General features: G+C 37.2%; 2 protein-coding genes and 1 long non-coding RNA gene across 3 annotated transcripts; all 3 read left to right on the top strand.

The window, feature by feature from the left end:
- Window positions 1–1,931: 1,931 nt before the first annotated feature.
- LOC108677878 lies at window positions 1,932–7,561 on the top strand. Its single transcript, XR_001931287.2, has 3 exons — window positions 1,932–1,964; window positions 2,914–3,089; window positions 6,318–7,561. It is a non-coding gene; the product is annotated as an uncharacterized LOC108677878 (long non-coding RNA).
- A 4,549-nt stretch (window positions 7,562–12,110) lies between these two features.
- On the top strand, window positions 12,111–13,506 carry LOC125177938. Its single transcript, XM_047880676.1, has 2 exons — window positions 12,111–12,375; window positions 13,374–13,506. The coding sequence occupies exons 1-2, from the start codon at window positions 12,169–12,171 to the stop codon at window positions 13,485–13,487; spliced, it is 321 nt and encodes a 106-aa protein (XP_047736632.1). The 5' UTR covers window positions 12,111–12,168; the 3' UTR covers window positions 13,488–13,506.
- A 2,450-nt stretch (window positions 13,507–15,956) lies between these two features.
- LOC125177958 (protein no-on-transient A-like) lies at window positions 15,957–24,710 on the top strand. Its single transcript, XM_047880706.1, has 3 exons — window positions 15,957–16,083; window positions 22,424–22,661; window positions 24,538–24,710. Exons 2-3 carry the CDS (start codon window positions 22,458–22,460, stop codon window positions 24,667–24,669), a joined length of 336 nt encoding a protein of 111 aa, XP_047736662.1. The 5' UTR covers window positions 15,957–16,083; window positions 22,424–22,457; the 3' UTR covers window positions 24,670–24,710.
- The last annotated feature ends 927 nt before the right edge of the window (window positions 24,711–25,637 follow it).

Below are 25,637 nucleotides of genomic sequence, written 5' to 3' on the forward strand. Positions count from 1 at the left end.
AAATCAGTGCTCTTGTGTTCAAAGCTTGGGTCATATTGAGGATTTTTTGCATCGTCGAAACATATTCGGAGGTAAATATTCACATTATATCCATCGGAGAGATGTATTACTCACGGCGCAGCTTCAGCGCTGAAATGTATTTGGAAATCAATTCCAGGGATACTCGTTAAATTGAAACCGAAAATCAACCCAATGGCAGGTGCCTGATGGGAGAGAAACTTACGCGATATTGTTACTAAGTGAAGTATGCGGATTCACATTTTATGAAGTATAAGTATTCACATTTTTCCCTTAGTTACACTGCTTGCAACGTTGAAATTTTTTTAAACTCCCATACATGGTCCAAAGCGAAAATCAATAAAGCTGCTGTGGGGATTTCACGGCGTACGAAGCAGGGGGCCTTATATTGGCTTCTCAGGTCTTACATTAAGATGTTAACTGGAATTAAATGATATTAACAGGAAGTTTTCGCTTAGCACAGAGAGAAAATTGTGTGGCTGCAGATAGGTTTGTATTTCATTACTGATTCGACACATTAGTTTACATGTCAACGAGTGTTTCGTTATTAATATCTATCTTGTAGTGGTATAGACTCCAATTATAAAGAATAATTATTCATCGCAAATTAGTATAGCAAAAAATTATCAGAATTTTTTTTAATACTCAATTCTTCAGATTATTTTCATTTGTAGCACATTGTTTAATTTAAGATTATCATGCTCATATTTTGTAGAAGGTGAACTCTGCGTTTTGTGGGGTTCTGCACCGGTGTGCGATGGTTCTCACGTCGTTTGTAGTTTTTCGAAGGGGTAGAGATACGGGCGGGAGAAGACAGATAGCACCGGACAAGAGACGAATGAGGTAACAGTAATCTACGTGAATGTCTACCAGTTCCTTTGAGACTTCTTTCGTGAATGACTAGATCATCCGTAAAGGCCTAAGATCAATTATAACGATGTGTTGCTGAAATGATCAATCAAAAGGATTGCCTTACTACGAACCAAAAATGCAACTCATGTAAAGACAGACGGTGCTGAAGTGTCCTTCGATGACGTGAATTATTTCTACATGAATCCATTGTGCTGAATTTAGAATTGAATCAACTCTATGTACGATTGCACCTCTTGAATATTAAGAGAGCTTAATAGACTTATTTGGCCGCGGTGCAGGTTTCGTTGAACACCCATCACTCATAACGGCCCCAGTTCATCATATGAAATCATCGCGATTAGTGGAAGAGTGGAATATTTACTTGTAAATTTTGTGTGACAGCAATCCGTATATATACCTATTTCTCATTGTATTATTTCGTGGCTAGCGTCTGAACCACTCTGGGGACGTCAGAGTATAACCCCTGTAAGTTAAATTGAACACTTAAACGACAATAACAGTTTCATTATAAGACAATATTATTGCTGTTGGGTGTGGAACTTCAGTGTGATTAAATAGGATGATTAGCAAATGTGATTATTGAAAATAATTATTCTTTCTTGCAATAAATGTTGATTACTGAGGCCTCACAGTAACCTTTGGTTTCAGCGTATTTTGTTCATGCCTACGACTTCATAACTTGCACCATGACCACCTCAGATTTTCTCGCTAACGCAATGTACAGTAGACTTCCGATTGCGACCATGCAGTACATGTTTATAGTGGTTCCCTGCTACAATCTATTCCACAAATAGAGCTCATAATACTGATTAGTTGCGCAAATTTTAGTAATTCCTATGCAAGTAGCAAATCAATTAAGCTACTCGTTCCAGTATGGCAATGTTGTAAATTAATAATACATATCTCTTGTACGTGGTATATGCACTCCCAGCTCTGTGATAACATGAGAAGCTGTAGCATGGTTATGAGGTCTTGACTTGGGAGATAAGGCTATCGATCTTCCGGATGCATGCATGAAGGACTCAAGACTTTAGTTGCCTATAACATGTCAAACGTGAACAACGCACGCAAAGGTTCTGTATTTAGAACGTAGTTTTAGCAAAGATCTAATGATATATTTTATTGCGAGAACCCCTTTTACTGTTTCATTTGATAATGCAAGACCCAAGTCAGTTATCTTCATAATCCCACCATATTCACCACTGCAATTGAAGCGTACAACTGAAGCCTATAAGTAAAATATAGGAGATATTTATTGTGTGTAGATTTAATTTAGGAACCAGCTTTTCTGAGATTCAACAGTGCTGATGCAAAAAATTATGCAACATAATAATTGATACTTTCTGTGTAAGGTATTTGGTACAGTAATTTAATTTTTTGCGACCGAGAAAACTTAAATCCGGTGTTGCACATGAATTAAGGAGCACAGAGTCCAACCCGCGCATGTGCTAAGTAGAGATTTCGAGTGAAGAATGGTGTTGTTCTTAAATACCTTTCATTGTATCTTGTTTGTGGTGAACTTCTGCGCAAGAAAAGTATCCTTCATAGATATTGAACCCAATAAAAATCTGAATTAGTACTTCACTCTATAGTTTTGAATGATGAAATTCAATTTATTTCCGACAGCGGACGTAATAGAATCAACGAAATTTCGTCCATCGCGCAATGAATGATTCATTGATGAATCATCACTGGTTTTCGCCTCTGACCGCTTCACACATGGCGCAAGAAGTTGAAAATTTCGAAATTTTATTCTGTTGACGAAAAAATTAATGTGATTCAAGAATAGAGTGAGGAAATGATTGCCATATATAGTTCATATCTCAAGCATGCTAATGCTCTGAATTATCAATATAATAAATAATAAGATCTAAAATAGTATAGAAGCTGATTGATGGAAAACGTATTTCAGAACAAGAGAAGCTTTCTGAAATTGAGCTTTCTTTCGACCTCTCTGATGTTTGGGCGTTCGGATGGTTCCTCTAACTCTTGTTTGTGATTATATTCCCATTAATATTCCAGATATTATTCTACGCTTCGAATTCTGAACGTCTTCGATGAGTGACTGCGGTGGAAACGATTGCGGTGGCGACGATTGCGGTGGCGGCGATATGGGTGGAGGTGACTATGGTGCTGGTGGCGGTGATTACGGTGACGGTAATTGCGATGACGGCTGTGGATGCGAATTTGGAAACGAAGTAAGTTTTAGCTCTAAGCCGCGCCCTTTCCTGGGGCCATACTTTCAAAACTCGCTAAGTGAACGTAAGTACTTACGCTCTATTTTCTTGTCTATGATTGGTGTATTTGGCTTGAAAGGCCGTCAATGATTGGCTGATGAACTTACGATCTCTTAACTTTTTTTGAAAGTATAGGACCTGTTGTTTGCAATATGCTAGTAAACTCAGATATTTAAATGTAAATTACAATTTATGTCTAGGTGTTCAAACTTCCTAATTATCTACTTTACTTGGCTTAAATCATTCGTTCGTGCAAAAATTTATTAATAAAACTATATATTAAATTATTGGTATAACCCTCTTCCGCCTGAAGTACGAAGTCGTGAAAAAATAATTTCTATATCATTGTTTTCGTGTCATTTGCGATGCAATAGCACCATCTCCACACAGTTTCCGAATTTCATTGCATCTTTAAAAAATAGATAACGTGTCCCTCAGGGGGAACATTCGTCATCATAAGTCAATAATATACCGTATATACGTGTCACTCATAAGGAACATCAGGCACACAGCTAAAATATTACATGGTATATTCTGTTATGATCAGGATTATTATAAAGTGAGGACAAATAAACAATAAGGTAACAAAATAAATGTACTGCATTCACCGACTAGAAATTTTCCTGTCACTTTTATTTATGCACTGTTAGAAAAATGACCGTTAACGGTATTACCGGCGTTTCAGTGGCCGGTCGGCACGTGGAAAGAAACACCATGTCTCCGTTTTTATTCTAATTCAACACTATAAATCCGTAAAACATCTGATAAAAACGGCGAAACAGTTTATTTTCACGGGGCGACCGGTGCACTAGAACGCCAGTGGGACCGTTTTTTCACCGTTTTTTCTAACAGTGTGTTATTCTCTCTGAACATCACTGTCCTTGACGTCTCGGACAATACTACGGCCAGACTCGCGGCCGGTCTGCCCAAATTCTGTGAACAAGAAATATCTCCCGCAGTAATGAACGTAGCGCTATGAAACCTGGTACACGTATTTATTAGGACATTACGGTGATGTTTAGCTCGTGAAATTTATTTTAATTTCACCTTCATTCGTGAGTTATATGGCGGTGCGTGCCGAAATTCGGAATGTACATGTAAGACATTTCTTCTAAAATACTGAATAGATTTGAATGAAACTTTATATATGAATAGCTAATCTCCCAACGGTGATGTTTAGCTTGTGAAAATTGTTCACTTTTGCCTTCGTTTGCGAGTTATTCGGCTTTACTTTACGTAAACAAAGCAAATTTGAAAATCGGCCTGAGAAATGCCGGTCGTTTCTCTGTAAATCCGTATAACTCGCGAACGAAGGCAAAATCTAAAAATCGTCACGAGCTAAACATCACCGTTAAGTCCTAATGAATGTGTGTACCAAGTTTCATTGAGCTACGTTCATTATTTTGCGAGATATTCCTTGTTCACTGAATTTGGGGAGACCGGCCGCGAGTCCGGCAGTAAAATTGCCCGACGCGTCTGTCCATGGCAGACTCCTGTATTTTCATTGTAGTTTGAAGGCTCACCTTTATTTTCCGTCAATAGAATGAGCATGGTTGAAAATATTTGGAAATAGAGCGTTGAATTTGAATGTTGTATCTGGGAATATATCCGAATTATATATCGACTCTATACCACACGACAAGTATTTCATGGAATAATAATTAAAACTTTATACATCTTATCATTTAAAAAAGATCAATTTATCCGAAAATGTGGGCATATATCATATTGTTTATCATAAATGTCGTACAATAAAATCTCATTACGGTTATTCACCCTCATCGACAGACAATAGCCAATAGGTGCAGTGGACTGCCTGGTGTTCCGTCACAGTGACATACAATAATAAACCGTATAAAACAAATTCATTATAAACTTTAAGATGAAACCAAAGATGTCAAATATGACCATAATACAGAAGATAAGCATATAAAAAGTAACAGTACTGTAGCTTACCATTGCTTTCGTCCATAACCATTTGAAGATTACAAACCGGAGCAATATTGTCTTCCCTAAAAGGATATGTTACTTCCCTAAAATAATCCTTTTAATACTACTTATACTTCCCTAAAATAATACTTCCCTAAAAGGATATGTTGCTAGTGAGCACAAATGACTTGCATGGATGGTTGCTGCTGTGTACAATAACTTTAAAATGTTCTCAGTAGCGGACAACCATCCTCAAGTTTCAGCTGTCAATAGTTTACGTATAATTTGAAATTAAAAGTCATGTTGCCGGAGAGTGGCATATAAGGCGGTAGACTGTTAAGTGTGAAATTCTTTCCTGAATCTTCCTCAAAATAATTGAGCGTGGACCCATGTATAGGCCATCACAAGCTTAAAATTTGGTCTGACGTAAATTCTCGATGCTGTTTCAAAATTAGGTTGAAAATTATGAAATACATCCGGAATAACATAAAAGGAAGTCATGCAATGCACAGTCCCTTAAGCATTTTTATTTTAGCTCTACTTCATAGGAAAGTAAATCTATTATCCATAAAACAGATTGATTTGACCTTTCAATTTAATGTTATGATCTTAATTCGTTCCCACCCGTGTTAATTGTGTGTTTAGATACTCTCTAGTTTCAGAATACTCGTAATTTCCGAATGGCAGTCAACATTATCAGAGGCTTATTTTCAGTCAATAAAGCGAGTTTAGGTAACAACAACGAAACCTGATCGAGTCAACGAAGTTCTTACTTTTCGAACTTATTTCCATTACAGGAGTTCATCAAGTGAGTATATGTTTCTGAAATTGAGTCCCTCATGTGTCAGTATGACTCGCATAACAGCACTACTTGTAAACAAGCACTGAATTTGCCAAAGTGAGTCAACTGAATAGCTCTTGTCTCTAAGTTTTATTTTGGTAGTTGGATTCGAGAACTTAACGGATACTAACCTCTAATAACATCGGCAGGTCTCATTTTACATTCGGATAGGAAATTATTTTATTTGTACCTGGAGGCAAACAAATAAAACAAAATTACTTCGCCCAGAATATATTTTCTCCATAAAGGAACAGTCCACTTATTTCGCTCATCTTCCGGTAAAAATTTAATATTCTAACAGAAAAGTTCAATTTGATGGAGCTAAAAATTTATGGGCCATGTCCTTCAACCAGTCAAATCAGTTAAGAGAAAAGTAAATTCAAGTTTGTTTAAATCTTGTCCATTTCTTCATATTCCAGAACGGATCGAGCCGGAGGACGTGCTGGAAGATTTTATGTTTTGGTGTTGCAATTATCGTTACAGTTATATTGATAGTGGTTATGGTCACAATCTTCATTCGTTGATACGTATCTGAAATTGTTACTTGTGTTTCTTTGGGTTCACTTCGTTCATCTAATAAGAAAAATAGCCTCAAAAACGAATCAAGGCAGACACGTTACCTGAGATTTTCTAGATTTTTTCTCTCAGCTCTTAAAAAAGGTGAACGTATGTATAATATACGGGAAAATGCAACAGCAGATAAGTTCACGTATCGATTTTTATTAAAAATGTGGGGGGAGGGAGGGAGGCCGACAGGTTTTTCAAATGAGACCCCGATGAGAGACCCCGCGGCATGAAGCTTCTTGACCATCAGGGTCAAACGCCATTGTAAGTTAAAGAGTAATGATATGATATAATATTATTGTTTATTGAGCGTTTAATCAGCAATCAGCATTATCACATAGCTCGGAATTTGTGACGGCAAATAAAGCCATTTATCTACAGATAAAATAATTAATTTTTACATTTTGGCTGTGCTTGAAATTGAATCGGTATAAGTTAAAAATGAAAGCCCCGTCAGCTGAGGTAAGATTGTCCCTTTAAGGAAAAATTAGCCCAATTTTAGTCAAAGTTTGTGGGGATGTGGAGCTGTTGAGCATCACTAGCTGGATAGGTAGCAGCACTGACTTGACTGTTGATGATGTTTAGGTTTTGTTCAATATATCTCGGCCACTCCAGCCCTACTCAATGCTCACAGTAGGGAAGTCGTAAAATTGGATTACACCGAGCTTTTACTCGTAAACACTGATTATTGAAGAGCTCGTGAATGTCAGTCAAGTGTGTAATATACAATTATCATTATTTCAAGTATTTTTGGTGCAGTAAGGCTGTTACATGTGTTATTCACAGAATACTACTACTTCACAATTTCCTGACTGCTTCACCCTGAATGAAGCAAATCATATTTATATCAACAAAGTTACGAATAATGAAAACAAAAAAGTGCAACTTATCTTCAAATGAAAATTATTTGAGAGACTGATGGTAACGCTTCTACTTCTTGAGGTGATATTAGAGACTGATTTGAAAAACGAAACCTCTTCTTATCTGGAAGAAGAAATATAAGAAGAAGCAGGCGCCTGGCTGTCCAAAGCTAGCTTACCGAATAAGGAAGAAATACAAGTTCAGTTAAGGGGAGCGTCTACCCCAAAAATTATCTCGGCTATTTACAGACGGATCACTTTGAAACTTGGTACACATATGTCAAATCAAAAAATAGACAGCTTTTATTCGTGTCAATTTTTCGAAAAAAATAAAAGAAAACGTGAAATTCTTAGAAAACGGCCAAAAAAGGGGGTACTGTAGAAATCTATCTCCTCCTAGAATTTTCAAGCTACAACATCGAGACGCATATCATTCGATGCGTAAGGACCATATCTATCGATTCGTCGTAGCTTTTTTTGAATTTCGAATTTTTGTGGATGTGGGAGCATTTTTCCCAAAATTTTCGAAAATTTTTCGATTTTCCCCATTTTCCCTTCCCTTTTTTCAAAATATTTTCAAAACTATAACGAAATTGAAAAAAAGCTACGACGAATCTCTAGATATTTCAATTGCAAATCGAATGGTATATGTCTCATCGCTGTAGCTTCAAAACTGTAGGAGGAGATAGGTTTTCCGTGACAATAAGTGTGAATGTTGAGGAGAGCGCGACGAAGTCCCGCGCGCACAACAATATGCGCTCAATGTAGCATAGATACCAAACTAAACGTTTCTGGAGCTTGATTCCACTCAAGGATGATGGGAGCGACTACATGCACATCTCTCCGTACAACGCCCGGAGGCACACTGAGTCAGACCTCATAAAAACACTGTATTTGTAGTGCTGGGGCAGCGAATTATCTCCTATCTATTACTGAAAGAACTCCCCCCCCCCCCCCCCCTTTCATGAAGTGTCGTGAACGTACAAATCAACGTACAGAGATGGTAATGGTACCGTTGGATAGGCCAGAATGTCAGCTTTAAGATGAGACTAAACACGTAACTGCAGCACGACTCAAGTAGACACTATATTTAAAGAGCTCAGCAGTTAATTAGTTCCTATCTAATTACTTAAAGAACTCCCCCACCCGCCCCCCTTTCATGAAATGTCGTGAAATCATTAATCAACGTACAGATATGGCAGTGGTACCGTTGGATAGGGCAGAATGTCAGCTTTAAAATGAGTATAAAAACCGAAAAAGTGAAAATTTTCAATTTTAGGGTAGACGCTCCCCTTAATGACGCTGGTGTTGATAACTTTGAAGTTTTTTAATATAATTGTTATAAATGCCCTGGTAAAAAGTCAGCTCATCTGAAGAATTTGAATGCAATAAAAAGAGACTTAAGTTTTGACGCAGGTCAGTAAAACGAGATTGCCTGACCTACTACTGATCGGATGTTAGATGATTAATATACCCCCTAAATAGCGCAATGAGTTTCATGTGCCCGAACATGAGGCACAACTATAGGTATGTAAAATGGCATTCATATACCTTACAATAAATTTTTTTCGCAAAAAAGTTATATTTGTTTCCTCCATTTTCATTTCTTATCTTTTTATGTTAGTTTTCCCTAATAAAATGGAAAACAGAAAAATAGTATGTCTGATGGTAATTGCATATCGTCCAACTTAAACATAAGCAACAGCACACAATAGTCAATACACATACAGGCTTCAGATGGTTTAAAAGGGTGAGACAAAGTTTATCCTGTTAGAGGCAACTTGGCCCAAAAGTTGAAACAATTCGTGATAAGTTTGCAAATGGATTGAGAGGTCACAATATGGTTCTAGTTTGATGATGAAATTTTTTTTACACAATAAGATAGTTGTAAATCAATTACATAAGTTAGTATTAATTATATAAAATAGTTGGAAAGCTGATACTACAATAACTAAACGCTACATTTGGGCCAATCTTACCCCAGCTGAAGAAAGGTGACGTAGACAACAGGAGTGCAGCTGCGGATGAGGGTACATTAAAATATGAATCGAAAATCAATAATGCATTACAGAAAATGTTCGCAACATTCATAACGCCTAAATAGTTAGAAAATAACATATTTATAGCTCAGTGACGTTAGTAACGTATGTACCATATAATTAATGAATATTGTCTGAATAATAGATGAAAATTTTGAGCTCGATCATATTCAGTGAGTGAAAGCAGAGAAGACGTAACCCACTTGTAGCGTGGGTTCGTTTTAATAAACCCAAGCTATTTTAGAGCAAATTAGTCAATATCTGCGGAGCGAACGCTGTCAGTTCCATCGTATAATGAAACTGGAATAATGGCGGCCTTTGAACTATAGTGTGTTCATAAAATACTTGATCAATCTGTTATTTCTTTCCTGAACATTCGTTGTAAAAATATTATACTACTCATGTGTAATTTAATTGATAATTGCTACTTTGTTTGCTAATGGCAGAACATCCGGAGTCACGCTATGGCGTTCATTAATTTTTTCATGCGTGTTGGGGACTTCCTAACGTTAAGGACTGGACTTGGTGGGAGGCTCATGCTTATATATGATGAAATCCGCTGTAAATATCGGGGAAAATATGCAAAAATAACAGGAATATTTTATTTTATTTTGTCAAAATTTTAGACACACGTACTTTCTTATCCACGAACAACGATCTGAGAGCGGACGTTACACTGATGCGTCTTTTTGCCGGGCCAGACTGGGCGACGATATCCCACGATAAGGCAAAAGGTGTATCACTATTAGGACGAAGGGTCACTCATTCCTCTGAGTGTACGCTATGCTAGCAGTCATACCTCGCATGAGGTGTTGGCTCCAGTAGCGTCACGCAAGCCATCAGCTATACTGCATTTAATAAAGAACTTTCGGTAAGGGCGGAGCACTGGGAGCTTTAGCGTTGTGTCATCGTGTGGAATTGGTCGAAAGTGATGTACTAAACTCGGGCTTGAAAAATAAAGTTGTAAGAGTTTTATTGTGTTTAAGATAATAAATAATATAAGAAGGGATATAATTGTATTTTTGCTATACTGCATTTAATAAAGAACTCTCGGTAAGGGCGGTGCTCTGGGAGCTCTATATAGCGTTGTGTCATCGTGTGGAATTGGTCGAAAGTGATACTAAATGTATCACTTTATAAAGATACTAAACTCGGGAGTAAAGATACTGAACTCGGGATTGAAAAATAAAGTTGTAAGAGTTTCATTGTGTCTAACATAATAAAAAATATAAGAAGTGATATAATTGTATTTCTGACAATTTTTTAACTTAATTAATTATTTTCTTTAAAGAGTAGAAGAATGAAAGATGATGCTTGATGAATTTCAGATATATGCATCAACATTATTTATTTAAATTAGGTATTAAATTAGAAATTGATTATAAAAATTCATTATTCCTGGTAGAGAGGCGATCGACAGATAAAAGCTTAACAACAATTTGCAAGAGGACGAACTATATGAATTTTTCCTAGTATTATTCAGTATATTGATTACTAGGATCAAATTTTTGCGCGTTAAGAACGTCAATGCCAAAGTAAACAATAGCGGTACATATTATGAAAAAATGTTACGATCAACTTAAATAACTAAATAATGAATATGTTATTTTTTTTAATTCATATCTTGGTGTAATCGCATAAAATCGTTCTATGGTTATTAACTTGGTATTTATTTTCTTAAAGAGTACTTTGGATTAAGAAAGCATAAGATTTATGAGTGATAAATTGCCCCCTAATATCACCTCTGAAAATTGCGCATCAAAATTAGTATAAAATAATAATTGTAGGTGTTATTTTTAAAAGTCTTTTATTCTAAATTTATTATTTTTATACACTAGCTCGTTGTTAAATTTTAATAACATATCAAATCAGTCGTCAAACTCACTCGTTCGTCCAACTAATTACTACACTTGTTGCGAAGTTTCTTTTAAGTTTAGTTTCATTAAAGTTGAGTTTCATTCACGTAGGGGTTTATTTACATTCAGTTTCATTTTAGTTTAGTTTCATTTAAGTTGAGCTTAATTAAAGACTTCATTAATGTTGTGCTTCATTTTTAGTTTAGTTTCATTAAAGTTTAGTTTCATTAAAGTTGAGTTTCATTAAAGTTGAGTTCTATTTTAGTAGAGTTTCATTTAAGTTGAGTTTCATTTAAGCTTAGTGTCATTTAAGTTAAGTTCTATTTCTGGTGAGTTTCATTTAAGTTGAGTTTCATTTAAGTTGAGTTTCATTTAAGTTGAGTTTCATTAAAGTTGAGTTTCATTAAAGTTAGGTGACATACGGTGGCTTGACATTTCTTGACATATAAAAAATCCCGCAATACCGTTTCATTTTAATTGAGTTTCATTTAAGTTCAGTTTCATTTAAGTTGAGTTTCATTAAAGTTGCGTTTCATTTTAATTGAGTTTATCAGTCGTCAAACTCACTCGTTCGTCCAACTAATTACTACACTTGTTAATGAGTTTCATTTAAGTTGAGTTTCATTTAAGTTGGATTTATTTAGGTTCAGTTTAATTTTAATTTAGTTCCTTCAAGTTTAGTTTCATTTAAGTTGAGTTTCATTTAACTTGGGGTTTAATTAGGTTCAATTTAATTTTACTTTAGTTTCATTTAAGTTTAGTTTCATTAAAGTTGAATTTCATTTAAGTTGAGTTACATTTAACTTCAGTTTCATAGAAGTTGAGTTTCATATAAGTTGAATTTCATTTAAGTTCAGTTTCATCGATTTGACTTGGTCGGCTTAGCTCATTTTAATATTCTGAATTATTTTCCAGCTACTGCCTTCCAGCGTCAAATTCTTCTCAGTATCGATGGCGGTCGGGGTTGATTGCGGTGGCTCCCATCACGGTGGCAGCCATGTCTGTGGCGATGATGTCGGTGGCAGCCATCGCTGTGGCGGTGCTGTCGGTGGCAGCCATCGCTGTGGCGATGATGTCGGTGGCATTTTTGTTGACCGCATTTTTGTGCCTCCAGCCGCGGTGATCCCCGCAAATCCTGGCTACTTTAACGAGAACAAAGTAAGTGATCGTTCAGAGCCGCATACTTTCCGACTACTTTCCATGGTTATGCATAGTTCAATAATAATCAATTTTGGCATTTGAGAACCTGATGACATCTTTCTGGCTTAATTTATACTTTCCGACTACTTTCCTGGTTATGGATAGTTCAATAATAATCAATTTTGGCATTTGAGAACCTGATGACATTTTTCTGGCTTAATTTGTTGAGATCTTAATAGAGATTTCAATGCTGAGGCAAGAGATTAAGGAATTAAATTTTTCTGTATCCCAAATAAGTATTTTTATATAGTAGGCCATTGAAAGCCTAACATTTGGTTCGGCATTGTGTCAAAACAGTTTTTAATTTCAAAATTTGATATCTTACAGAATTCTGATTGGTTCTTTCTCGTACACTGAAATTTCATCATAGATCAGGCGCTATTCTGAAGTTATTCTAACACGCTCAGGAAAATCCAGCTGATGCATGTACAATTTTTGTACATTGATTGAATAATTTTGTTTAATGCTGTTTCTCATAAGGCGTGCCCTCTTTATAAGTAAATCGATATAACTTCCTAAATTAAATTTTGAACTCAATATTGCGTCACACTCGAGTATATATTGCCAATTGTGTGTAATTATTGCTAATGTTTAAATGTTGCCTGCCGTCAAATAAAATTTTATGGTCGTCAAAGAAATGAGTCACTTTGACTCGCTTTCGGCTGGAATGGCTCGTTTTGCCACACAACTGCTATGCGGCACTTGAAAAAGCCTATAGCATATTTTCCTCTCGTAACTCGAGTTAAACATTCGATTATTGATTGAAGTTTGTGATCTTTAAAAATAAAACAGCTAACTCTGATGATATTTATGAAAAGCTTAAATTTCCAATTCGAAAGATTTCAAAAGTATCAATGTTAGTTCTGTTCGCCCAGTAGTTAAATAAGGAACGAAGTGCTTACGAGAGAAGCAAACTTAGTTTTCATCGAAATATGCTTAATCAAATTACGTTTCAGATGGCTCAGGATGGGAGCAGCGATTGGACGTGCACAGTGTACGTTATTTACAGCATCATTTTAATAATTTGGATTATATTCGTGATATTCCTCGCTACTCGACCTCGACGCTAAATGATTTCGAATTATAACGATTAACAACAGTGACGTTCGATGAGCATTTGTAGGTTCGACTTTTTTTCGGTTAATTGTCTCAAAAATAAGAAAGCTGAAAGCCTCGACGCCTGAAGCTGGAATGAATATTTATATAACAAGCCATTCGCATAGCAAAAATGTCTGGCTGGAAAATTTTTGGAAACTTTTGGAAAATCAGTGACAGCTAAAAATGCCCATTGAAATAACGATGGCTGCGAGGCCACATGGAAATAAACTTTTTACGGTGCTACATAAGATTAATGTATATTATTTTACCACTATAAGAATAATGTTTTTGTTTTTAAAAAGTGATAGGAAATTAATTAATTAGGGCAAACAGCGTCTATGCATTACAAAGTAGACAAATATCAAAGGCATGATATATAAGCAATCAAAACTGTCAACATTGTAGTAAACGCATTACTTCGTTAGTCTTTTATATTTTCCAGTTTTTTGGACTATTGTACATCTAGTATTACCCAAAATAATTTTGAACAGTTGGTCGATTTAACCTGTTCCCTGTATAAGTGAACTGTCCCGGCATTAAACTGTGTTAAATTTTTTAATGCGTCTTGTTTTACATCCTTTATTTTCTAAAGCGATCACCAAGTGTATGGGATGTTACATTCAAATAAACAGCTGATTGATGGGAAGCAAGTTATAGGCTAGGCTAAAATGTTAGGGATTTACGAAATAATCATCTCATTTTAGGTGGATTCGGAAGCTCCCGAATGTTTTAGATCGTCGCCTAGGAACTGATGAGCCTGGTCGGTCTACTGGAAGATGTGCAAATTGGGAACTTCATCTGACGACAGCCGTCCTAGTTTGTGACAAGTTCTGATTTTTATCAATGAAAAAATTGAAGCTTCGCAGGAATTTTCGTTGGGTTCAACTTTAATTTTAGTCAGTATTGTATTGGTATAATGTTTTATTTTTATCGTTAGTTTTTTTGGCATTTTCCAGTATTATTCTATGCCCTATGGCATGGTTTCGCCAGTTTAATTTAGTGATCAGTTGCTTTTCTTTCTCACTATTACGTTGGGGTAGCATAAATATGTTGGAAACTCTTAACAACAATATTTCTGACTTGTAACCCGACGAGGAAATTTGCGACGAGTTATGGACTAGCATTTTTTTAATTAATAGTTTAAAAAAAGTTCAATTTACCTATCGTCATGTTTGTGGCTGAACAGTCAGCGTAGTCCGATCTATGACAGCATCAATTTAAATTAAATTTCAGTTAAGTAAAAATGAATCGAATTAAATCATTTAATCTATTATACTGTAATATAATTTAATCTGATGTATAACTTACATTAACATTCATTTCAATTTTTACTGAAATCAATTTTTTAATTAAGCAAGTACTAATCTCATAATATCTTGTTTCAAATAACTTACACCTTTGAAGTACTTCCTATTTTACAGAACCCCAGAAATTTCACAGTTTGTATCTCTCACCTTGAAACTCCACCCATGTTCCGTTATCTGCGCTGCCGTGACAATATCATCGACCGGGGTAACATAGTTTGTGTTGGTATAGTCAATCATGAACCTGGCAGTATAGTCACGTTTATTCGCATACCAGTGCCGCGACATATACTAAGACACTTATATTATCAGTCTGCTTACATCGCAAGTTCACAAGGAATTTATAAGCATAGAAAACGCCAAGCAAATTCACCATATCGATATTGAAAACAAATTAACCATATCGATAATATCGTTGTCAGTATCGATATGGTGAATTTTCTTGTCGTTTTCTTTGCTTTTAAATTCCTTGTATGCAAAGGCTAACTGTGTGATGGAAAGTTCCAAACCCACGACTGGAATAGATGTTTTTTCCGTGGCACTTTGGGAAAATTTCGAGGTTAATGCATGAATTTTGACACTCCCGGGTATATGAAAAATGAAAATGGTTTCATACATCAATCACATAAGTTTTCTTATTTAAAATTCAAAATAATCCTTCACGTAATAATATTTTTTCCGCGGTTTTCGCGAGCAAGCGATTCAGTTAAGATGAAGTTTTTGTGATAATCCAAATATCCAAACGTTATTTTCCCGTGACGGAAAAATTATACTAGTCAATAACAGGCTGATAAGCTTGGTCATGTTGAATTGTATAGTCAGATTATCCAACATTTAGCAGTATAACTACGTTTTTGATTTGAAAGTTAAGGTAAAACTGCAGTAGGAATGCATTCCGAGTAAGAAATTCTCATTTATGATTATTTCTAAATGAACTCTTTCTGTAAGTGCAATTTACTTTCATATACGATGTTGATCAGTTGATCATCACACATCACCTTAGCTTATTCCTTATCGCTGATCACGCTTGGTGACGAAACGGTGGTGAGACTATATAAGCCCTCAGGTCGATGGACCGCCCGGCTGTCGCAATTCTGTCACCGCCTAGCTATCTCTAGCTGAACCATTCCTCCAGCAGGTACTTGTTCTGTTAGTAGTTAGATTTTGTCCTTTTCAAAAATTTTCGTGTCCATACGACGTTTTCAAACTAAAGGTATAGACGCACGCCAGTGACGAACAACGGCTTCATCATTTCTGCATCAAGGTACATGCACGAGTGTCTAATCAGTCCCAGCATTTTATTGGGTTCGCTGACTTTTTGTTTCAATATGCTTTACAGTATCCTCGTCGACATAAACTACCAGATTTTTTCCACTGTCGAATTTTCAGACATCATGCACTCTCCTGCTACAATCATACTTCTCATACTGTAATTGCTTGCTATTCATTATTCTTAATAAGGTGAATTACTTTACACTTGTTGGCACTATAAAACGCAACTGCCACGTATCAGCCAAGTCAGCTGAACTGTCAAGAGCGTCTTGCAACTATACTTTTTTGGCGCACCCTTTACTGTATTTCAAACTTGTGTAATGTCAGCATACATCGAACACACGCTGGACACAGCTTATGGCAGATCGTTTGTAAACGCAACGAATAAAAGAGGCCCGATGACGAATAGACAGGCCCGACATAATAATAATAATAATAATAGCGGTTTCAGCGTTAGTAGGCCGTGAGCCTGTCGCCGATTCTTAACATTGCAGAACATCCACAGCTTCTTGCGGTCTCGAACTCACAGCTCCAATTCTGCTGTGCTTAACCGCCCGGCCTCCTTGCCGTTTCTGACCAGAAACTGGCGCACAGAGCTGGGGTCGAACCCGCGCCTCTCTGCGCCAATCTTGGTACTCTGAACTGTAACCACTGGGCCACCCTGCCATGCCGCTGTGCTGACTTTTGCACAGTCTGATAGAGTACTTTTAATACTGACACGAATGGTATATGTACTAGAAATTCTCAGATCCATTGCAGTAGATTGCTCTCTATTTCCAAGAACTTTACTATACGCAACAGCCGTTCGTGCGGAACATTGTCGAATGCTTTGTCAAAAATCGAAGAACGCTTAATCCACTGCTTCTCATTCATCCAATGAGCCCAATCATTGAAGTCACACAAGCGGTTAGTGGTACAAATCTGCATGGTATAGAGCCATGTTGACCGTCTGATAAGAGATGGTTAACTGTCAAATGATCGATCAATATTTTCCTCACAACAGATTCCATAACCCTACAAACAACACATGTAAGACTGACGGGGCGATAGTTGCTGGGGCTACTAGTGTCACTTTTTTTGAACAATGGTGTCACTTGAGTTTCTTTCCAAAAAATTCCCGTCTACTCTTGTATACCTGTCTCTTATACACATCTACATGTNTCATATTACTGCTTCGTAATTATATCAGCAAACCGATCAGATCTCGAGCAAAACCAAGTTTCCGGAAATCAATGCTACTATGTTCAAAGCTTGGATCATATTGAGGATTTCTGCATCGTCGATACATATTTGGAGGTAAATATTCACATTATATCCATCGGAGAGATGTATTACTCACGGCGCAGCTTCAGCGCTGAAATGTATTTGGAAATCAATTCCAGGGATACTCGTTAAATTGAAACCGAAAATCAACCCAATGACAGAAGCCTGATGGAAAAGCAACTTACTCGATATTGTTACTAAATGAAGTATGCGGATTCACATTTTATAAAGTATATATAAGTATTCACATTTTTCCCTTAGTTACACTGCTTGCAACGTTAAAATTTGTACCAATTCCTATACATGATTCAAAGCGAAGACCAATAAAGCTGCTGTGGGGATTTCACGGCGTACGAAGCAGGGGGCCTTATATTGGCTTCTCAGGTCTTACATTAAGATGTTAACTGGAATTAAATGATATTAACAGGAAGTTTTCGCTTAGCACAGAGAGAAAATTGTGTGGCTGCAGATAGGTTTGTATTTCATTACTGATTCGACACATTAGTTTACATGTCAACGAGTGTTTCGTTATTAATATCTATCTATTCCACAAATAGAGCTCACATATAATACTGATTATTTGCACAAATTTCAGTACTTATTATGAAAGTAACAAATCAATTCAGCTATTCATTCCAGTTTTGCAATGGTGGGAATTAGTACTAGCTATCTCGTGCACATGTTTTATGCACTAATTAAGCAGCTCCATGTTTACATGAGAATCTATAGCATGGCAGCGAGGTCTCGACTGGGAGATAAGGTTTTCGATCTGCCGGATGCATGCTTTAATGACTCAAAGCTTTAGTTGCATATAGCGTGTCAAACGGGAACAACGCACGCAAAGGATCTGTATTTAAAACGTAGTTTTAGCAAAGATCTAATAATATATTTTATTGTGAGGGCCTCCTTTACTCTTATTGTGAGAGCCCCCTTTACAGCACACAATAGTCAATACACATATAGGCTTCAAATGGTTTTAAACGGTGAGACAAAGTTTATCCTGTTAGAGGCAACTTTGGTCCATAAGTTCAAACAATTCGTGATAAGTTTGCAAATGGATTGAGAGGTCACAATATGGTTCTAATATGATGATGAAAAGTTTTTTTACACAATAAGATAGTTGTAACGTTGGTCACAAATTTATCTTTTGTACATGAAAGCACTGAAGCCAACGCCCAGCCTCAGGATGCAATATGTAACTACACTCGGCCACAGATCTAGAAGTCGCGGACGTCGCTGGAGCACCGTAATCCAAACCAATGACGCACTGCTTAAAGACAATAGCGATGTAGGTCTTCAGCCGATGCCCATAAGCATGCACCGATGCTCGCGCATAAGCAGGCGATTCCGCATACGGCCTCACCTACTCCGACCTAACCTCTTCTGGATTAACCTCGATCTTCACGCTGTTCCGGCTCACAACCATCTTGTAGCCAATGATTGAATGTAACTACACACTATGAACCGCCTTTCTATCTTCCTGCAGCCATTGAGGTTTGGTCCGCTCAGATTGGTGTTAAGTTGAGAAATATTGCACTTTGTGTAGGTAAGGCCAGAAAAGGTTAGGCCGGAAGAGGTTTGGCCAGATACAGTATGGCCATGATTACCTTGAACATGCTTAACTGGTGGGTGTGGGCGTGCGAAGCTACGGTTTAGTGCAGTTGATTTCATAGGCTGCTATGCCCTCTAGTGTTCTTACCTACGGAAAGGAATATGAAGTACGTTTAAGTTTGGGCAAGTCTGGCCTCCGGCTTGCGCCCTCTACTGTGCGGCTAACCGATCGAGAATGCGTCACCGACTGCCTATGATGCCATCAAGCGTACTGAATTTGTATGGTTCTAGTCATGCAAAAACATCATCCAACAAAAACATCATCCACCAAATATTCAGCCATTCATCGCCAAATCTGCCCACGAATTTGTCTGACAAATTAGTTTGACAGCCAAATGTCACCGAATTTGCCCATGACTGGCTACTGCTCATTAACAATTAAGGGTCACCTTGTTATCCCTCAACCGCGCGTTCGGAATGTTTTATTTTATTTTTGCGTAGCAAGGAATACCTTATTTTGCCTTGATATTTCTTGACAATTCTCTCCTCGTTACGTCACGGATCGCTTCATATCAATCGTCTCGTATCGTTTCATAATTACCGGGACACAAGTTTTAAAGTCTGGGACACATGTCATGTCCCGGTTCATACGTTTATTCAGGGACATATTCTGCCCTCTGTCCCGGTAATTTCTAGTCGCATCCCGGTTCTCCCGGTTCATTTCGAGAAAATCATTCCAAGACGCAGGAGTCTAGCAGAAGACCTTGAATGCGCTGACGATAGAGCCTTGCATGAGTTGTTGGCTTAAGTACACTTCACGCATGCGATCAGCTACTGCATTTAATACGTCACGCATGCGATCAGCTACTGCATTTAATACGTTACGCATGCGATCAGCTACTGCATTTAATAATGCATTCATTCTAATTGTGATTCTAAATTTTGAAAGTAAGAAATTCCCAGATAATTCATAATCAGTTCATGATTAGTTGTCTCGGTTTCGAAAGATATTTCTGACATTTCATTCTCAATACAAATTGTTTATTATATTTGCTTATTTTAATTGTCGACGTTTGCAGCATAAGTTCTCAAACTACTTGGTTAAAGACACAAGTGTCGACACAAGCTTTGATATAAAAAATGTTTTCGAATATATTATTAGATATATTCGAAATATATATAAAATTTATCAGTACTCACTGCAGTGAGTGACAGAGAGCGCATTTTCTCGTTGCCGAGTATCATGGATACTCGGCAACGTAAAGTCGCAGACAGACGGACAGACAGACGGACATGACAACAGCGCGTTTTTTTCCATAAATGAGAAAATGCGCAAAAAAGGTCGAATATATTTATATTCTCGGTTATAGGCCAAACCTAATCAATAGAGTTACGAGGAAATTTATTTTTTGGTCATTTTCTAATATTTTCTAACGTTGATTTATATGAAAGCATTAGTTACTAAATCACATCCTGACTAATGCTGACTATAAACACCGTTATTAGCAGCCTTAACCTAGGGATTGTTTTAATGAAGGTCAACTTGAGTTTATAGAATATGAAGGTCAACTTAAGTTTATAGAATATTATAAACAGACAAAATCAAGCTGATTGAAAGTTCATTTCTCAAGAGCTCTAAAAACAAAGGAGCAAGGCAAATAAAGTTCCCATTTATGTTCAACTTACTTGAAATAAACGTCTTTCTTTACAGTTCTCCACTGTAGAGCTCAATATAGCATTCATAATTCACAAACTATAATTAGCATTGAGAGAGAATCTCAGTCGAAATTGTGAGCGGAGATGACCTATGGGTGGTTTAGATGAAGTTTTTTCTTAGGCGCACAGCAAGCATTTTACATCCTAAACTATTTCACAATTGAGGATCCGCGATGAAGTTGTAAATATTAATCTAATATAGCCTAAAGACAGAGGTGGGCAGTAGCGCACAACATGTAGCGGCCGCTACTAGCGGCCGCTACATTTTCAGTAGCGGTAGCGACGCTACATTTAAGGCAATGGAGCGGTAGCGGTGGCGCCCGCTACATATTTAAGTAGCGATACGAGGTTTTACCGCTACAGCGCTACCGCTACATTTATAGATGAAGCCTTTAGATTTTACTTAATAGTATTAAATATTATTTAAAAACCAGCATGATACATACAGAATATAAATTACAGAATAAAACTGTACGAAAGATTACAGTGTAATGTTGTCAACCTCAGCCTGTTACTAGTGTCAACATGTTAGTTGTTATTTGTTGTTACCAGTTACCACTTACAGGTAGGTATTTTTTCATGTTTCAGTTTGCTTACAGTTATTTTTGACAGTTATTTTTGTTTCACCTTCCCAACACGGATGTCTACTTTAATCTGCCAATCTCAAAAATAATCCACATATATATACAAATAAAAGACTGAAGTGAATTACTTTACACTTGCTAGCATTAAAACGCAACTGCCACGTATCAGCCAAGTCAGCTAAACTGTCAAGAGCGTCTTGCAACTATACTTTTTCGGCGCACCCTTCACTGTATTTTAAACTTTAGTGACGCCATGGAGCATACATCGAACACAAGCTGGACATGGCTTTTGGCAGATCGTTTGCCAACGCAACGAATAAAAGAGGCCCGATGACGAATAGAATAGGCCCGGCTCGCGGCTGTGCACTATTGCTCAGTCTGATATGGTACTTTTAATACCAACACGAATTGTATATGTACTAAAATTGTCAGATCCATTGCAGTACATTGCTCTCTATTTCCAAGGACTTTACTGTACGCAACAGCCGCTCGTGCGGAACATTGTCGAATGCTTTGTCAAAATCGAAAAACACTTAATCCACTGCTTCCCATTCGTCCAGCAAATGAACCTAATCATTGAAGTCACACAAGCGGTTAGTGGTACAAAATTGCCTGGTATAGAACCATTTTGAAAGTCTGATAAAAGATGGTTAACTGTCAAGTGATCGGATCAAATTTTCCTCACAACAGAAAACAGATTCCACAATCCTACAAACAACACTTGTAAGACTGACGGGCGATAGTTACCAGGGCTACTCGTGTCGCCTTTTTTGAATAATGGTGTCACTTAAGCTTCTTTCCAAAAAATTCCCGTCTACTCTTGTATACTCATCGGGCCTTATTAATTGAACTATTAAGAGTTAATGTCTTTTTCTGTTGTCCAGCTATTTGGCCACTTATAGTAATCGGATCATTAAGATATTCAATAAGACATTTACGAATGTACGAATAAATGTATTTTATTCAATAACGGTTTGAATAAATTTTCAACAAGTAAATCAATAATGCTTCATTTGTAAAGTCAGAAGATTCAATAGATTCAATTTTCTGTTCAGGATGAAGAGATTTGTACGTTTGTAATTAAACTCTACTTTTAAAGTAGACTAGTAATGGGTGTTTAACTTTTTGCAAGACTGACTCTTCCTCATGCTGTTAAGCACGATGATTAAATTGTGACCAGGCAGTCTCACTCGAAATGTTCCAATTAGTTTTTTGTAGTTTCTTTCAGTTCATCAAATTTCTCACGGCATCGATGGAGGACTACAGTGGGGCCGCTAATCGTGGTGGCGAAGGCGGTGATGTGGGTGACGGTGGTGGCGAAGGCGGCGGGGGCGCTAAATTCGGTGGTGTCGATAATGGTGGAGCTTCTTCAAACAATCCTCTTAATGTGCAACCTCCCAACGCCGCGTGGAATGAGGCACATTCTTCTGGTCGCAACCAGAACCCCCAAAATAAAGTAATTGCTTGGTCCTGCAGTCTTTGGCATATTGTCGTAATGGAGGTAAGACGTGCACTTGCAGTTTTGAACCTAACTTCAATACAAATCAATCGCCAATGTTGCTTTACAAATTACACTAACACAAACAGAACAGCATCCATAGGATATGCAACCAAATAGGTCCTCCTTTGCAACTACACACGAGCGACCCCCAAGTAGCTTGTCTTTCCCTAAATTATACTACTTCTAAATCCACGACCTCCAACCACTCCCTAGCACAGATTACATTACAGTTGCAGATGATATAACACAAATTACCGCAGGACATTATAACCCATGCATATAAAAGCAGCACAACATATATATAACTTGCCCTCAAAGAGCTAAATACATTCGAAAATAAATGTCTTAGCAAATAAACTAACACTTAACAAGTTTAAAACTAACCCCATCACCAGCTGTAGAACATCTGACATATTCATCAACAACAAGCACTACCCTTACACATAACTTCGGGCTGCATTAGTTATTGTGCACCCATGCAGTTGTACATCCGCAGTTCTCACATGTATGTACCAGCAATTATTGAACTTAGTAGTAAGCATATTATTTCGGTGCCTTCGTTATAGTTCATCAACTTCACAGTGTCACACGTGCGTAAATATTGCTATTGCGTGTAATATGCTTTTTAGTAATTTGAATTTCAGCTAATCCGGCGATGCATTGCGCTTAACGACTATCAAATAAATGAGTCACTGTGACTCACTTCTCTATACCGGGAAAAGACTGGGACAAAAATGGGTAAAGGAGCACAAATTGATTTACCCGTTCGATAGAACAATGTGGTTCAAAAATTAATTAAGAACGAATTGAACTTGACTTGTCAGGACGTAACCCAAACGTTTCTAACCTCAATTTTAACGTCATAACCTTAACCCCACGAGTTTGGCGGTGCTAAGCCATCGTAAACCAATGCGGAATGACCCAGAGGCCATACTTTCAAAAATCGCTAAGTGAACGTAAGTACTAACGATATATTTTCTTGGCTATGATTGGTGGATTTTGCTTGAAAGGCCGTCAATGATTGGCTGAAGAAATTACGATCTCGTAACTTTTTTGAAAGTACTGTATAGGCCTGGGACGAGTATTTGAGAGGGTTGAAGGAGGAATGGACGGCTTTGAAGACTTGGCGGCCACCTATGTTTAAGGAAGATTCCTTCAATTTTAAAAATTTCTCCAAACAGAAGAAACTTTAATTAGCATCAGTTCCTAGAAATGTTTCTGACTCAAAAGTTGTCATTTGAGGACTTCACTTTCATCGCGAGATGATGTTTACCAAGAAAGGAATCATATAAATAGATTTGAAAGGAACTGAGCGACCTCTTAACTAGCTCAAATAAGAAAAATTATATAAAAATAAGGTGAGAACGACAGTCATCACCTTCTTATAAGGAAACAGTTCTCCAGTTTAAAGTTCTTGTAAGTTTAAAATATCTGCCATTTTGGCTATATACAATTTTACGAGCATGAATTACTTACATTTGTAAAGAGTAATGAATTCGTCTTTAAATGACAAAATAGCGGATAACCCGACAACAATTACGGTATTACTGAAATGCGGACCGGAACTTACCACGAACTATAGCTATTTCATGTATTACAGGGCTGTTGACTCGAAACTTCCATTCTCCTCGGAAGTCTCTCCCTCTGACCATCAGTTATGATTTCAACCATCTGCTTGCTGTTTATTTTAATAGAAAGTAGACGAAAGTACGTAATTAGTACTCCTGTGGATTTTATTAAGAGCTCACATGACGCATGACGGAGAATCAACCGACAGTGTTACATAAAGTTAGGTTCCAATTTGTATATTATTCGCTTATTCACATTTCAGATGGTTTTCGGGATGTGCCGCAGGAGGACGTGTTGCTTGTGCATCAGTGTCTTCTTCATAATCGCGACGACGGTCACCGGTGTAACCATCAAACTCATCAACATCTACCACATTACGAAGGCTATTCAATGAATTGTAATGTAAATTAAGCAGCAATCTTTAAAGAATAGTTCAAATAAAACCATATAATATGATTGTGAGCTGTATCTCAGATTAAATTATTCAAAACATGATTACTTACCGTGTGTTATCATGCTGCCAATTTTTTTATGTGCCTATTGTTAGCCCTTGCCAATTGTTAGCCGACCCAGGCCATCAACCTTTATGTTAGATGGGGTCAAACCTGAAACGGCTTGTAGAACAAATCGAGGAATAAATTTTAATTCCATCACATTCCGCTAGCCCCCTTCAGCACAAGATTATTAAAATTCATTCCACTCTTTAATCGTGCACTGCGAACAAACGATGTATGGTTTCATTATTTGCTCACTACAGGCGATAAATAGAAATTCTAGTGCAACATATGTTCCAATGAAAATTAAATATTTAATTCAAGTGCACCATATAGAGCTGGGGCTCTGCACTATATTGGTCCGTTTGTCATTCGCTACTAGGCTTGACCTAATCTCAAGGCGAATCAAACGATGAATGTCAGTGCTTCTTATTAAAAAATTTCTAAAACTGTTTTACAAGGTGTAATGAAACCTTGTAGGCGGAGATATCCAGAAACTCTAAAATTGTATAATGGTCTTAGAGGGGAGACGGCCTCAACAGGGCTTGTCAGCATATCGATGGTTCAAGTCAGCGCGACCTTACTTGGTTAAGATACGGCGCAGCACCTACGAAGGTATTAGCGCCCCTAGCGCCCCTGTGAAGGAGGCATACGGTCTCCGTGCCCACATTGGCTACTCCTACAATTACAGGATTGACTCGTTTGATCACACGGCGCACGTACTAGAGGGATACCAATACCCTGACAGATAATGAATACTAAATACTGTCTACAATGCAATAATTAATTGATTTTTACTGTAGGGTAATAAGCTCCTTTTTTCGGTAATCATTTTAATTATTCTTTATTCTATAGAGACGAAAATTGC

This window comes from Hyalella azteca, unplaced genomic scaffold (genome assembly GCF_000764305.2).
Source record: "Hyalella azteca isolate HAZT.00-mixed unplaced genomic scaffold, Hazt_2.0.2 contig679, whole genome shotgun sequence".
NCBI classification, from domain to species: Eukaryota; Metazoa; Arthropoda; class Malacostraca; order Amphipoda; family Hyalellidae; genus Hyalella; species Hyalella azteca.